General features: G+C 41.1%; 1 protein-coding gene across 1 annotated transcript in view; it reads left to right on the forward strand.

Moving 5' to 3' along the window:
* Positions 1–14502, forward strand: part of POLR3B (RNA polymerase III subunit B) — a 61446-nt gene that overhangs the window by 41381 nt on the left and 5563 nt on the right. The window contains exons 24-27 of the mRNA XM_080971673.1: positions 8300–8403; positions 9337–9503; positions 11837–11950; positions 13174–13347. Coding sequence (XP_080827799.1) covers positions 8300–8403; positions 9337–9503; positions 11837–11950; positions 13174–13347 — 559 coding nt within the window. The remainder of the gene's footprint in view (positions 1–8299; positions 8404–9336; positions 9504–11836; positions 11951–13173; positions 13348–14502) is intronic.

Here is a 14502-nt window from a genome sequence, read left to right on the forward strand (position 1 = left end):
GGGGACCCCAGCAATGAGTTAATTGGGTAAATATACAGAAGGAAGTTTTGAGGGCTGGGGGTGGGTGGGCAGGAAGCATTGCTCATAGTTTCTAAGCATAAGTGAATTCATTGTTTTTCTTTTTCTATTCTTGTCACTTTTGCCACACACAAGCGTCTTGTATAACTCCATGCAGTTTTGGAGCTTTAAGATTCCTTGTGAAAATGGGAGTCAATCCATTAAGTACTAAATAATCTGGAGTAGTAGCAATATATTTTAGACCCGGGTAGCCCACATGGTCCCATCCAGATGTTGGGCTTCCACTCATTAGCCCTGCCCAGCAGTCGGAGTGATGGGAGTTGCAGTGCGACAACTAGGGAGCACCATGTGGATTAGCTCTGCTTGAAGAGAAACGGCCATTGATGCCTTAGTGGAACTCAGAGTTGGGGGACAGGTTGTTTTAACCATAACATCTGGTTCCATCTTGTTGGATCTCTTAACCAGCTGGGGGGCCAAACTTGGCCCTCCAGCTGTTTTGGGACTACAACTCCCATCATCCCTAGCTAACAGGACCAGTGGCCAGGGATGATGGGAGTTGTAGTCCCAAAACAGCTGGAGGGTCAAGTTTGGCCACCACTGTCTTAACCCATCTCATCCCTTGGATCACAGCACTGAAAGCATTACAAAATTGTATTGAATTAAAACGAAGCACAGAATTATCCCCCCTCCCCCCCCTTTCCACTTGAAGCATGTCCATACAAGACTCCCAACTTTCGTAACTTTTTTTTTTTTTTAACCACTGCTTAACTTGCTGTTCTGAGTGTCAAGTAAGCATTTTAACTCAAATAACAAACAGGTAACCTTCTGACCCTTTTCAGTAAATCTCTCCCCCCCATTTTCCCCCTCTCCTCCCTTCTCCCAAATTACGGTAGTTTAGCATTTTATGGCACAGAATAAAAATCTCCCAATTCTGTTTCCAAATAGTATATATCCTAAACACATTTTTCTGAAGCTCTCGAGTCATTCAGCTATGTGTATTTTGTAAAGTTCCTATGGTTATTGTTTTACAATAGCTGCTTCCAGGAGCATTGTAGGGGTTTCAGTTAATCAGCTCTTTGTGTGCTTCAGACTATGCAAATTTATCACACCAGACCATTCAGCAGCTCATGGGAAACCAGTGTACAAGCTGCATTGTCTTCTAGCGCCTCCTCTAATTTAAAATGGTTTTAATAAAGAAGCTAATCAAGTTTGCTCATGTATTATTTTTCTGTCAATTTTAATTCTGGCCATCTCGATGTCATATGAGAAGTACTAAGTGATAGGATAGATCCACAAATGATTCAGCAACGGAACAAAACTAAAATTAATTGGTGCTGCTTTGCTCTTGTACATATTTAAGCAAATAGTGTCTGCTAACTCGAAGACCATGTAGTTTTGGCATTTGCAATAATTTATTTTGCTATAGTGATAAACTAGATCTCCTAAATACTTCTATACAATTCTGAATTAACAGAGGGTTTTGGGGGGCGGCGGGGGGTGGGTTTAAATCACATTATCTGGGTCTCTTAATGCCAGGAATAGCATTGAATCGGTTCATTTATTTAAATCATCTTTATCCCACACCTTGAACATGTGGCTCATAGGTGAACTTTGAAAGCATACAGTTAAAAGCATTTTTGCACATTCTGAGATCTCCGCTTGAGCGGCATAGAACAGTAGAAGGTAAAATTCAAGATAAATTGTATTTATTTGCTTTGAATGGCCATCATAATGTCCTCTTTTTTGCTCTTTAAAATATGGCAATCCTACCCAACAGAAACTAGCAGCACTGCAGCTGTTGCTTCTGACCCAGATGTGTCATAGTTTGCACTCTGTATACTATGGGCTGAATCAGACTTTAAGCATGATAGGATTATTTGCCTTATTTAGAACCTTAAGAGCTTTGTCATTATGAAAAGTATCTTATGCTTATGATTTTACTCCTACTGACAGATTTTTTTGATAGCTGAGCAGTATGGGATTATTATTATTATTATTATTATAGCAACATATTCTGCTATAAATGACATGAATTCTTGGATTTTGTACATGGAGGGAAAACACAAAACTGGTGCAGGATGTATCTGAAAGCTTCAGAATATCTGCCTAAGACTTTGGGCTTGAAAACAGGAACCTAATAGATACACAGCCCCATTCAGTCTGGGCTCTGATATTTACAGGGCCCTTCACATGGACCCTGGACACATGGAAACTGCTTCTTCATGAGCTGCAGGATGCCATATCAGTGGATCAGGGCCCATGTGCCCAACACTCCCCATGTGATCAGATCTCTCAATAATAGCTAAGCTATGTGGGAGCATCAACAAAAGCAGTCAGGGTAAAATTTTAAGGTCTTTATGTCTTTTAGAGCAAGATCTGAGGCCACTAACTCCGTGACCAGTAAAGCCCAAACAAAAGACCCAAATACTTTTGCAAAGTATTCTAAAATATATGTGGTGCTTTTGATTTTGTGCTACTCCCCGCTAAAATATTTTGAACGGGGCAAAATAATCAACAGTTGTCTGATTATGTCTGATGCCTAAAAAAAAGATATATTTGTGCAAAACATCTACGCTATCCTTACAAAAAGTTACTTGATGTGTATTCCACAGAAAATGGGGCATATTGGATTCTACTTTTTGCTATGCAGACGCTACAGAGAATACACAGATAAATGGTATCTGATCTATAAAGAACGTATGTTGAAACAAAAATTGGCAATGCCTTGCTAATATCCATTTCTAATAACCTTGAGGCATGAGCGAAAATAATACCAAAATATATTCTTAATTGCAGAATCCAATAATATAGCTATCGTGGTGCTAAGTGTGAGAGCTCACAGTATTCAGGATCATATACCTATTCAGCTCCGTAACTACACTGACTCGCAGGAGCTCTCTAGAATTTCAAAAGGGTCATTCTCAGTCCTATCTGAAACGGCCAGTGTTTGATCTAGAGACCTTCTGCATGCAAAGCAGATTCTCTACCACTAGGCTACAGCTCTTCTCTTCCGCACATACTCAACAACTCCACATAATCTGAGCATGTAGGTTTTCCCCCTTCATTCATTTGTAATCTGCCCAGAGGACTTTAATTATTGGGCAGCATCTAAGTGGCATAAATAAATAACATTTTAATTGTGCCCTCAATGACCCAATACCCTTTTTGTGAAATTCAAAAGAAAAGGAAAGAAAAAGCAAACCCGCGACTCCATGTGATTGTATTTGAAACAGTACAGAATTGTTGAATCCCTTACCATAGGAAGAAAGCATCTATCTAGCTTGTCTGTCTAATGTTCCTTCATTTGAGGATCTGTGTTTGGGGATGGATCTAAGCATGTCCAAATCACACAGGTGAACTCCCATATGCCTGACTCAGCTTCCGGTCACCCTGCTGGGACAATATGTGAATTGTCCACATTAATCTGATTTGGAACTATAATTTCTCTTCTAGAGGGGCTACGTTAGGGGCTGCCTTGTACACAATCCACTGGGATTGCCTCTTGGAAAGGAATTAAAATTCCGATTTGTGCTGTTGCTCCTCTTCTCGCGCAAGGATGGGGAACCACAGGTCTGGGAGACAAACACAGCCCTCCAGGCCTCTCTTGCGGCTGTCCCCACCCACCACCAATGAGTGACCCCTGGAATTTGCCCAGATGGCAGGGTGCCCCCCCCAAAGACCCCAAAAAAGTTCCTACCCCTGTCATAATGGTTTTGGTAGGGCGTGTGCAGGCAAACAACCTTTTGAGTTACGTCCTATGCTAATCTTTACACAATGAGATCACTCATCTGTTAGGATGATCAGGAAAGGATCTTCTTTGGGTTGGGGGGCTTTCTTCTCCCCCACCTCTCACATGTACTTGTTGTTGCATGGGAGCCACTTCCTTCTTGTGCAATCCTGTACAGGAGGGAGCATGACATCTGTGTGGGGGAAGACCCAGCCAAAATTTGTGCATCATGCGGCTTGCCAGCCACATGGGACTGCACCCCAGGCAACTGTCTCTTTGGACCGGAAATCTCAGATTGGTGTGTGTTTGTTTGTGTGTGTGTAGGTAGGGTTTTCTCAGCTGTGTCTCCTTGTCTTGCAGAACTGCTTTGTTTGTTTTGCTAAACTCACACCCTGCTTTTCCTTGTAAAATCCCTAAGGTGACAAACGACAAAATGCAATTAAAATACGTGGTCTAAAAAAAGTGACCAATGATTATAACAATAAACATAATAAAGAACAACACAGTAAAAACAATGTGACAAGTAAGGGCCATTAAAAAATATATATCAGAAAATGACAGCTAGCGAAAAACATGTTAGAAGAAGTGAAAATATATATGTTTATGGAGTACTCACTCCAAGAAGGCACACCTGGCTCCATCACTGTTCATTTACAGGCACCAGGCAAAAACATTCTTCCTCACCCAGCCCTTTGGATCTTCATTTTTTGCTTATCTTCTAGTTAGGTGGGTTTGAGATGGATTGGGTATATATGTGTGTGTTGTATTTTAGGTTCTTTTACCCATGTTTTTAATGTGTGTGGGTTTTTTGGGGGGGGGTTACAAGTTGCTTTGAGTTTCACTTTTTTGGGGAGTGGGAAGTGGCTAATAAATACAATTAACAGTAATAACATTATCCATTATTACTATTATCAACAGCTCCACAGGTGGTAAATAGTTATAATCCTCTAAAACCACCTACATTAGAGGATTGGTTATCTTAAGCGTGGCGAGTGGTACAAATTATAAAGATACAGAGAAGGGAAAGTAGGCAACTTACTGGTCATTTTATGGACAAGTGTAGCCTCTTTATAATACAGTTTGGCACCACAAAATGTAAGATAATGTTGAACTGCACACATTGCCTGGGACATTGTACTTTTTTTGTTCAGTGGGTCTGGTCCGAGTATATATGAGTTGTATCCAGTGCTAGTTCTCGGACCAGACCCACTGAAATTAATAGTCCTGTCAAACTGTGGTCCATTCATTGCCATAGTAAAACTTCATTTGAATATCATTCATTTCACTTATCATTTAACTGTATCCTTTGCTTTATATCTTTCTCACGTGGTTGTTTCTTATGTCTTCAGTTCTGTATGGTGTTTCCCCCTCCTAAACAAATAAGTAATTTTTCAATACGGTGCAGCAGAGCAAGACAAATTAGCTCAATGGGTCAAACACCTGTTTAAATACTAATTAAAAAAAGGTTTCTACTTGTCACTTGAAAAGAACCCGAAGGTTAAGCAGACCTTGCTCGATAGGGAGTTCTGAAGTTTGTGCATACCTAGTGAGAAGGTCTTCTCTCAGGTTCCTGCCAAATGCACATCAGATGGTGCCGGGTGGGACAGAAAAAAATGGGTGAAGTCCTTTCTGAAGGACCTCATCACCCAAGCAGGCCGCTGGTCTGTGGAAAGTCCATTTCCACTCCAATGCTTAGGAAGCAATACAAGGCATTTTTATTAAAGTGTATATCTGGTGATCTTCCATAAGCAAGTTCTATATTTTAGTAAGGTCAGGCTACTTGATGAAAAAGTGGTATTGGAAGACAGGACATATGCTAGAACATTAGCAGTGGCAAAGTTTTTATCAGTGGTTGCAAGAACCAATGATCCCTATATTCTGAACAAAATGCTTGTTTAACCTGGAGGTAGGCTGTATGAATTGTGTATTGCTTTGTAACGATTTGTTGGGTCTCTGGACCATAATAAAGATTGTTGTTGTTGTAAAGTGGTATTTTGAAATAATTCTTAGTTTTGGATTGAGTCATTGTGCTGGATTTTTAATGTTTAAGCATGGTGGTTGTTTTTTTTACCGCTGGAGAGTTTTGTAAGCACTGTATATAACTAAATGGAATGTATCTTCAAATAAGGAGGACAACGTAATCCTATGCACATATATGCAAAAGGAAGTACTGTTGATTTCATTAGGGTTTACTCCCAAGTAATGTGTGCAAAGGACAGCAGCCCCCCCCCCCCAAGTTTCTTGGAGATGTTGTCCTGCAGTCATCGTAGCCCCTTTAGAAGACTGCTTTGCACACTTATTGTGTGGCTCATGAAATGAACCTTAAAACAAGTGTGTCAACAGTTTCTGTTTCTTTCTAGAACTTGAGAAAGACAGAAAGCTCGTTTTAAAATAGCCATGAACATTAAATTTAAGGTAATATGTAGACTGGCTTTATTTTATAAATAAATGAATGAATGAATCTCTCTGATTAAAGAGTGTGTGTGTGTGTGTGTGTGTATTAAATAGGCTGAAAATAATTTAAAATAACTTGTAGAAAAAAAAGAGTTTTTGCAGATGTACAGTTGTACTTTGTCAGGTCTTCACAGACCGATGCTGCTTTAGTTAGTTAGGAAGCTAATTGGTTATATTTACAAACGAGAGTGCTAAAAGATTTTTTCTTGGAATTAAGAACTTTTAACTTATTTTGGAAAGAAGAACTTTCAAAGTTCCCCGATGAGTTGGATGGGGTTCACTCCACTCGCCCCATCTTCCAAATCTGTCTAAATATTTTGTTTTAACGTCTAATCTCATTATGCTCTCTTTGTGTTTAACTTGTATTAAAATCTGTCAGCTATGACTGGTCTCATAAGCACAGTCAGCGGACCAGAATAAGTTAATTATTTACTTGTGTCACTAGTACTCTTCATCTAATGAAATGCACAGCTGTGTTAGATCTGCAGTTGGACGTCTCGATTCCATTGTTATACAAGTCAGCAAAGGGTAGAAGCTGCTATGATGGAGGGGCCTCGGTTCTTTCTGCTGTTCTGCCTTTCTGTGTCGATTTCATGGATCTTTTATCATTCACTTTCACACAAAACAAACAACACAGCGCCTGTCTGCTATGGGAACCGTCTTGGCATATAAAAGGGTTTCCAGCGCCTGAAGTAATTTTAAGTTAGTGCAGATTTAATTTTTGGCTTACAGGTGCCCTTTCCTCCTCATGCAACCAAACACAATTTCCTAGTTTGGAGGAGGGGGAGGGATGTATGTTTGGCCAAACCCACAATTTAAGTGGGTGTAAATTTTACGTCGTAATTCTTTTGCATATTTTTCGCACGTGAGGAAATTACTAAAATGATTTTTTTGTGGGTATGGTGTTACCACCAAAAGATTTTTTATGGCGAGGATTTTTTATGGGGTAGGAACCAGTAATAATGGTAAAAATCAAGTGTTTTTTTAAATTGAAAAACACAAACTATAGAAATGCTTGATCTGCTTCTTTCATTGCACCGATCCTTCCACATACTGTTAACAGCTATCCCATGCACCTAGGCCCTGTTCTTATTTTGTATGTGTGTGTGTGTGGTGTGTGTGTGTGTGTGTGTGTGTGTGTGTGTGTTTTTAATTGGGCAGTGGATGTTGGTGTTTTCTGACCAAGCCCTAGTATCACAATCTCTTCTTGCCCTTCCCCGCAAGTGCCTGGTTGAGTAAGCCCTTGTTTAGAGAATGCGTAAACATTGCTTAACCTTCTCCAGTCCAAAACTCTTTTCTCCAGTTATAAAATGTATTGCCCACTTCACTGTACAAATCTACAAACTCTAAAGTATTTTAAAACATTTTACTGTGCCGCTCAGCTAGTTTTTTGCCCACCTGTAATAAAGCCACCCTACACAGTGAGAAAATTTGGTTTGCATAGACTTGGGAAAGAATAGATGTTTTGTTCTAAATGTTTGTGGTTCGATTGTATGCATCCTTGTTTTTTTTTTATAAACACATACGGTTTTCAAGTTATTTCGACGCATGTAATCCAATATTGCTAATGTTTCCCCAACCTTCTGCAGGGCAGGGAGGGAAGTTCCTTTTACAAGCAGAACTCCTTCCCTCTGACAGGTGGACCAAAGTTGTACCCCACTCAGTAAATAAAGACAAGGAACATTAGAGGATTCCCCCACTCTCAGTTTCCTCAAAATTTAGTCAAAGCTTCTGTGTTGGGCCTGAGTTTAGAAGGAATACATGTTCTGGGGTCAGTATCTCAGATAAAAGCCTCTGCAAAAATAACTTGACTCTCACAAAGTACAGAGTAGTCTGGAATGTAGGATGCTAAGTGGTGGTGTTAATCACTGCAAAATGATTTTTTTTTTAAGTTTACATCTTTCATTTATCCTAGTCAGTATTGTTAGCTATATTTCTATGAACACCTTTAGTAAGGGAATGTCTGTTTTTGAGTGAACTATTTTTAATTGCATAGGTTAAAATAGCATTTAACTCTTGCCCAGAAACATCATTTTGGCTCTGCAAAATGAATTGCTTGCTTTTGTCATTTGAAAAACCTGTATATATTCTGTGTTTCAGGGGTTTGCGGCCTGATTATGCCTCAGGAGGACATGCCATTTTGTGATTCAGGAATCTGTCCTGATATTATCATGAATCCCCACGGCTTCCCATCTCGTATGACGGTTTGTAACATTTTTACAGTCCTTGACCTTAATGCATGATTAAAAAGTGCTACTTACCCTTTTGGGGTAAATATCTATTTACTGTCAACAAAAGAAAAATGCAAGTTTTTACACTGTGCATTATTCTTCATAGGGCAGAAGGTGGAATAGGAAAGTTGTGTATCTTGACAGGTAGTGCTCTCCAGTGCTGACAAACATTGGTCTGGGTGGGAATAACATGAAGAGGTTCAGGAGAACTGTTTGGCTAAGTGCCAGCTCAAAGGCATTTTGCAGCCTGAGGTGGAGCAACAAGCGCCCTCCCCCATGCCCACAACTCTGGGTGCATAGTACCCAAAAGCCAACCTAGTAATTTTGGTACCAGATGTTGAAAATTTCACAACCTCTTCTCCCCTTCCTTGAAATATATATATATATATACACACACACACACACACACACACACACACACATATATATGGTAACAACATGCTGCCTTTTTAAAATATCCAAATTCAATCTACCTGAAACAGCTCACTTGTTCTACCTAACATTGGCCATGATTACATAATATAGGATCAACTTCAGGTTTCTGTCTGGGGTCTGAAAAGCTGCTTTAAGTATGCTCATGGGTTTGGGCCCACCCAGTGGGACATATTAATTGACTGATTATTTGAACGGCAGCCTCCCCTTCCACCTCATAGGCTGCTTGCTGCTGAAAGTCCCTTCAGTTTGCCATGCAACAAGAGACACAAGCCCAATATTCCCTTGGATATGCGGGCCTAGGAGCCTGTCTTGTTTGGACTAGTATTTGCCCACAGGATTTTGTTTATCCTCGTCAGTTCCTTCTCTTTGCACCTTAGACAGCTGTAGGGAGAAATCTCTAGAAGACTACAATATTTGGAGAGGTCTCGCTAAACTTAAAATACTTACTTTTCTCTGCTTTCTGCTGCATAGGTGGGGAAACTAATTGAACTTCTGGCCGGAAAAGCTGGTGTCCTGGATGGCAGATTTCACTACGGAACTGCATTTGGCGGGAGTAAAGTGAAGGACGTGTGTGAAGATCTTGTGCGTCATGGGTATAACTACCTGGGGAAGGACTATGTAACATCTGGCATTACTGGGTAAGAACCTCCTGCAGGCGACTGCTGTGCTGTGTACATGTTCCTGTTTCTAATATCTAATAGTGCCATGTGTGCATAACTTTAATGTGAATAGCTGCGCATGGTTTTTTATTATTATTTTAAAAGAACCCTGCCACTAGAGCATCAAACAAAATTAAGAAGCCAGCTTATTCTTGCAGTGGAGGGTTTTTTTGTCACTTAAAATACAAAAAGTTCTAAGCAGTTTTGGCAGAGGTGCCGTGTGCTCTTGGAATATGATTAACAGCTTTAAACCAAATGCAATAGCAAAATACAGCATTGAAGGCAGGTGCTTGTCCGTTGGGAGTTTTTGTGAGCGGCTTTTGCCAATTGTGGAGTCGGTCTGGCATAGTTGGCTGGCCTGTTAACTTCCTGCTGTGTTGATCAGACTGTCTTCAGAGATGTGGAGTTCAAAGGAATATGAGAAGGTTTAGGAAGCAAGACAAGGCCATATGGCCCAACGCGTCTGTGTTTTTAAAATGTATCTTAATCCTACCTTTCTATTTTCTACCACATCCTTCCCCCCCCCCCCACTCTAACACCAACATAATCTGGGCCACTAACCTGTTCCATCTGTCAATTCTTCCTCTTTCATAAACTATATATTTGCTTGTCCTAAATCTGGTTTGCTACTCCAGTTACGGATAGGGGAAAATACATTTATTTATCTCAATGAACTGCAGGTGTTTTGTATGAATCTCTTAATGGTATGATGCATTTACACTTTAAAATGTGCTGTAAGTCACTTGGAGTCCTTTCAGTTACAAGGCTAATAGATGAGGATGTTCCTAGCTGAAAAACATTGGCAGTATGACTCCTTTAGAGAAATTATGCAGGGTGGAAAATGTTTTCTTTTGCCCCACTGTGTTTTTTGAAATCCTCTAATTTGTCTACATTTGCTTCGGGTGCCTAAAACTGCTTCCCTTCTCCCACACTATCCTTTTCAGTTCCAATAATTTTCTTGAAGGTCATGTAACAGCAATGGATTGCAATTGTACCTACCAAGAATTCAGGAGCAGTTCCACATGCCAGCTTATAGACTGCCTTAGACTGACTTAAGAGGATGACTTATGGAAACTCTCCCATGACCTGGAATCTTAATAGCTGGAGGAGCTCTCTTGAAGCTATTTAACATTTTAGTTATTCTCGGATGTATCGACAGAGGTACAGTGGTACCTCGCAAGACGAATGCCTCGGAAGACGAAAAACTCGCAAGACGAAAGAGTTTTTCGTTTTTTGAGTTGCTTCGCAAGACGGATTTCCCTATGGGCTTGCTTCGCAAGACGAAAAACGAAAAAAATGAAAACGTCTTGCAAGTTTGTTTCCTTTTTCTTAAAACCGTTAATACCCAGGGTGACTTCGAGGAGCAACTCATAGCACGCGGTGTGGTAGCCTTTTTTGAGGTTTTTGAAGACTTTGGTGATTTTGAAGACTTTGGGAAACCGTGCTTTGCAAGACGAAAAAAATCGCAAGACGAAAAAACTCGCAGAACGAATTACTTTCGTCTTGCGAGGCACCACTGTATCATCTTTCCCTGCCCCCATGAACTGCAGATCATTCCACTTCTTCCATAGAAATCAATGAAACACATGCTGCTCCAGTGAGCTGTATGGAAAGCGTTCTTTGATCACAGAGCAGTGAGTGAGAGGAAAAGAGGCACTCGCCATACCCAAAATACCCCTTTTGTCCACAGAATCTAGGGCAGAGGAGGAGGCAGGTGTACCAACCCCTGTCAGGGCCTTTCCTGCTTCTGAGGCTACCACGTTCCATTATTCCTGCTTCCTTTCCACTTCCGTTCCTCCCATCTTCTGGCTCTCTCCCTCAAATACCTGCATCAAAAGTCTTTGCCAGGAATTTCTTCTGAAAGCTGGTTTGGGTGGGGGGAAGAAGAGAGAGATTAGTTTGGCTGACTTGCTGTGTGTAGTGTGATGCCTGCTTGAAGTCTAGAGCTCCATGGCATTGAGACCCTGAAATAACAAGCTGTTTGTATTTGCAGTGCACCAGCTCTAGGGTTCTTTTGCACCATGATCTGTGTTGAATCCTTTAATGTTTTGCAAGATCAAGTGTCTGGCTGAAGCTTCTCAGGACTTCAAGGGTTGGCTCCTGAACTTCTCCATGGGTTATTTCTGAAGGGGGTGCAGAGAATGTGGTCCACCGGAAGCCTAGTAGTTGGCGAAAGTGTAGTACTTGGGGGAACTGGGATTTATCCTACTCCCTCTCACAGTCACTAATACCTGTTTTCCTTTTTGTAATCTCATTTATATAAACAATGCTTTCTTAGCTTCTCTGAAAGAAACTTTCTTCTTCCTTCTCAGGGAGCCATTAGAAGCCTACATCTATTTTGGGCCAGTGTATTACCAGAAACTGAAGCACATGGTTTTGGATAAGATGCACGCAAGAGCTCGAGGGCCCAGAGCTGTCCTTACCAGGTATGGCAGAGACAGGATCACAAGCACAAATGCACAACACCAAAAGGCAGCCTTCAGGTCTGCTCCATTTCTCAACAGCTATAGCCGCGTAGAATCTTGCACAGAATGCAAAGGCTCTCCGCTTCAGCTATAGCTTGAAAAAATGTAAACGGGTCATTTTGAAGCCAGGGAGTGACATGTTGGTGTTCTTTGATTTGAAAAGGGGGGGGGGAGATCAGGATGCTACTTAAAAAGAAAAATACACAATTCACATAGCAAGTGGAGAGACATTATTATTTAATAATAATAATAATAATAATAATAATAATAATAATAATAAATTTATTTATTTCCCGCCCTCCCCAGCCGAAGCCGAGCTCAGAGCGGCTAACAACAGTAAAATATACAACATTCTAAAATCATTTCATTATAAAATCAGCTCAAATCAGATTAATGACAACCATTGGGCTAGAGTTCTGTGAGGATTGCCAGAGGAGGGGGTCAGGCTGTGTCCTGGCCAAAGGCCTGGTGGAACAGCTCTGTCTTGCAGGCCCTGTGGAAAGATGTCAGGTCCCGCAGGGCCCTAGTCTCTTGTGACAGAGTGTTCCACCAGACTGGAGCCACAGCCGAAAAAGCCCTGGCTCTGGTTGAGGCCAGCCTAACCTCTCGGTGGCCCGGGACCTCCAATATGTTTTTGTTTGAAGATCGTAAGGTCCTCTGTGGGACATACCAGGAGAGGCGGTTAGAAGCGGTGAGTGGTCTTCTAGCTGAATCGAAGCCTCTTCCCATTCTTCTACTTCTCCACACCCAGTTGCCCTTTATAAGCCGAATGAATGAGGACCAGGAAGCAATTCATGCCCCTTTTCTGCTGCATGTGCCTCCTCTTAGGCCAGCCTCATTCCTTTTGGATCATTGGGCCTAACTACAGCCTTAAGTTAGACCATACATATGAGCCTTACATTGACCGGGGATAGCCAGTGTCATGACCTCCGGATGTTGCCAACTACAACACCCATCATCTGTTACTATTGACCGTGCTGGTTGGGGTTCATGGGAATCCATTGACATCTGGAGGGTCCCATGTTGGCAAGCCTGCTCTAGACTCCTGTTGTAGAGATAGACACTCTTTTGATGCTGAACATTTAGCAGCATTCTGATGTGGTTTATTTTTGGGGGTGGGGGGGTGGGATTACCTGTTTCAGTGGGACAACATTCCCAAAAGTCTCTACCTGTTTGATTGAAAGGCAACCGACGGAAGGCCGCTCCCGTGATGGAGGCTTACGGCTGGGAGAAATGGAACGGGATTGCCTGATAGGCTATGGAGCTAGCATGCTCCTGCTGGAAAGACTTATGATTTCGAGCGACGCGTTTGAAGTGGATGTGTGTGGCCAATGTGGATTGTTAGGCTACTCTGGCTGGTAAGCAGACAACTGAATTTTTAATGTTTCAATGTGGTTTACCCAGAAGCTTGCATATGTGTGTGGTCCCTGCTTTTACGTTAAGTGAGAGCTTTCCCTCGACAAATGAATGTAATACGGTGCTTTGCACAAGTTGCATTTTGACCTGTGACACAGAGGATACTTGTAATGCCAAACTCGAAGGAAGGTAGCTCTTTACAAGACTTTTTTAAAAAAATGCTAATAATTTATTCTTGGTATTAATGTGATGCCTGTGTTCTTCTTACAAAGCAAACCTCAAAGATTATTTAGTCCTCCTAGTCAGGGGTTTAGTGAAGTTTTTGTAGTGCCCGCAGAGCTTCTGGATTATGTCTTTACAGGACAAAAATCATTTAAAAGGGAATTGGGCTCTCCCTTGTGTTTTTGGCAGAAGATTATCTACTTTTCTGGAGATATTCCAACCATATATATATATATATAGATATATATATATATATATAGATATATATATATATATATATATATATATAAGCTACCATCTAAACTTAGGCAAACAAAAAGGGCTGAGTGTAGGAATTGAGACAAAGATGTGATTGCATGTATCACCCATGTTACAAATAGCTGACTTATCACAGTGCTTTCAGAAGAGAGGAGACCAGCTGTGTCAATGTCCTTTTCTCATCTAAGATCCAAATTAGACCACACTGAAAAGGCTGGCAAAAGAACTTAGTGGGACTATACCTTTTGTTCAGTGGCTTGGACTCGTGCAGAGCAAAAGCAGAGGGAAGGGATGTAACAGAGATTGCGAGGGAGACTTTTTTTTCCTCCCTGCAAATTTTGTTTGTAAAATCAAGTCGCCCTCCCTGGTCTTACCTGTGTGCAGGGCTTTTCCTGCTTAACCTAGAAAATTCTTGAAGCTTTTCTTCTTTCCCATGGCACAGATGGAAAAGGACTTATAGACTGTTATTTGCACAGGGCAAGACTCCTATTGGCTTGCACAGCCCTAAAAGTTTTATTCAGTTACTCTTCTTTTAATCTTAAAAAAAAAAAAAAAACAACTATCAATTACAAACCACTTGCTAACCACTGGATGAATTGCTGTAGTGTAATGGAACGTCATGAGAATTTTATCTATTTCGGGGGAAGGCACCTGCAATAGAACGTTGGTAAACACTG

The sequence above is a fragment of the Podarcis pityusensis genome (assembly GCF_964106645.2).
Source record: "Podarcis pityusensis genome assembly, chromosome: 10".
Taxonomy (NCBI): domain Eukaryota; kingdom Metazoa; phylum Chordata; class Lepidosauria; order Squamata; family Lacertidae; genus Podarcis; species Podarcis pityusensis.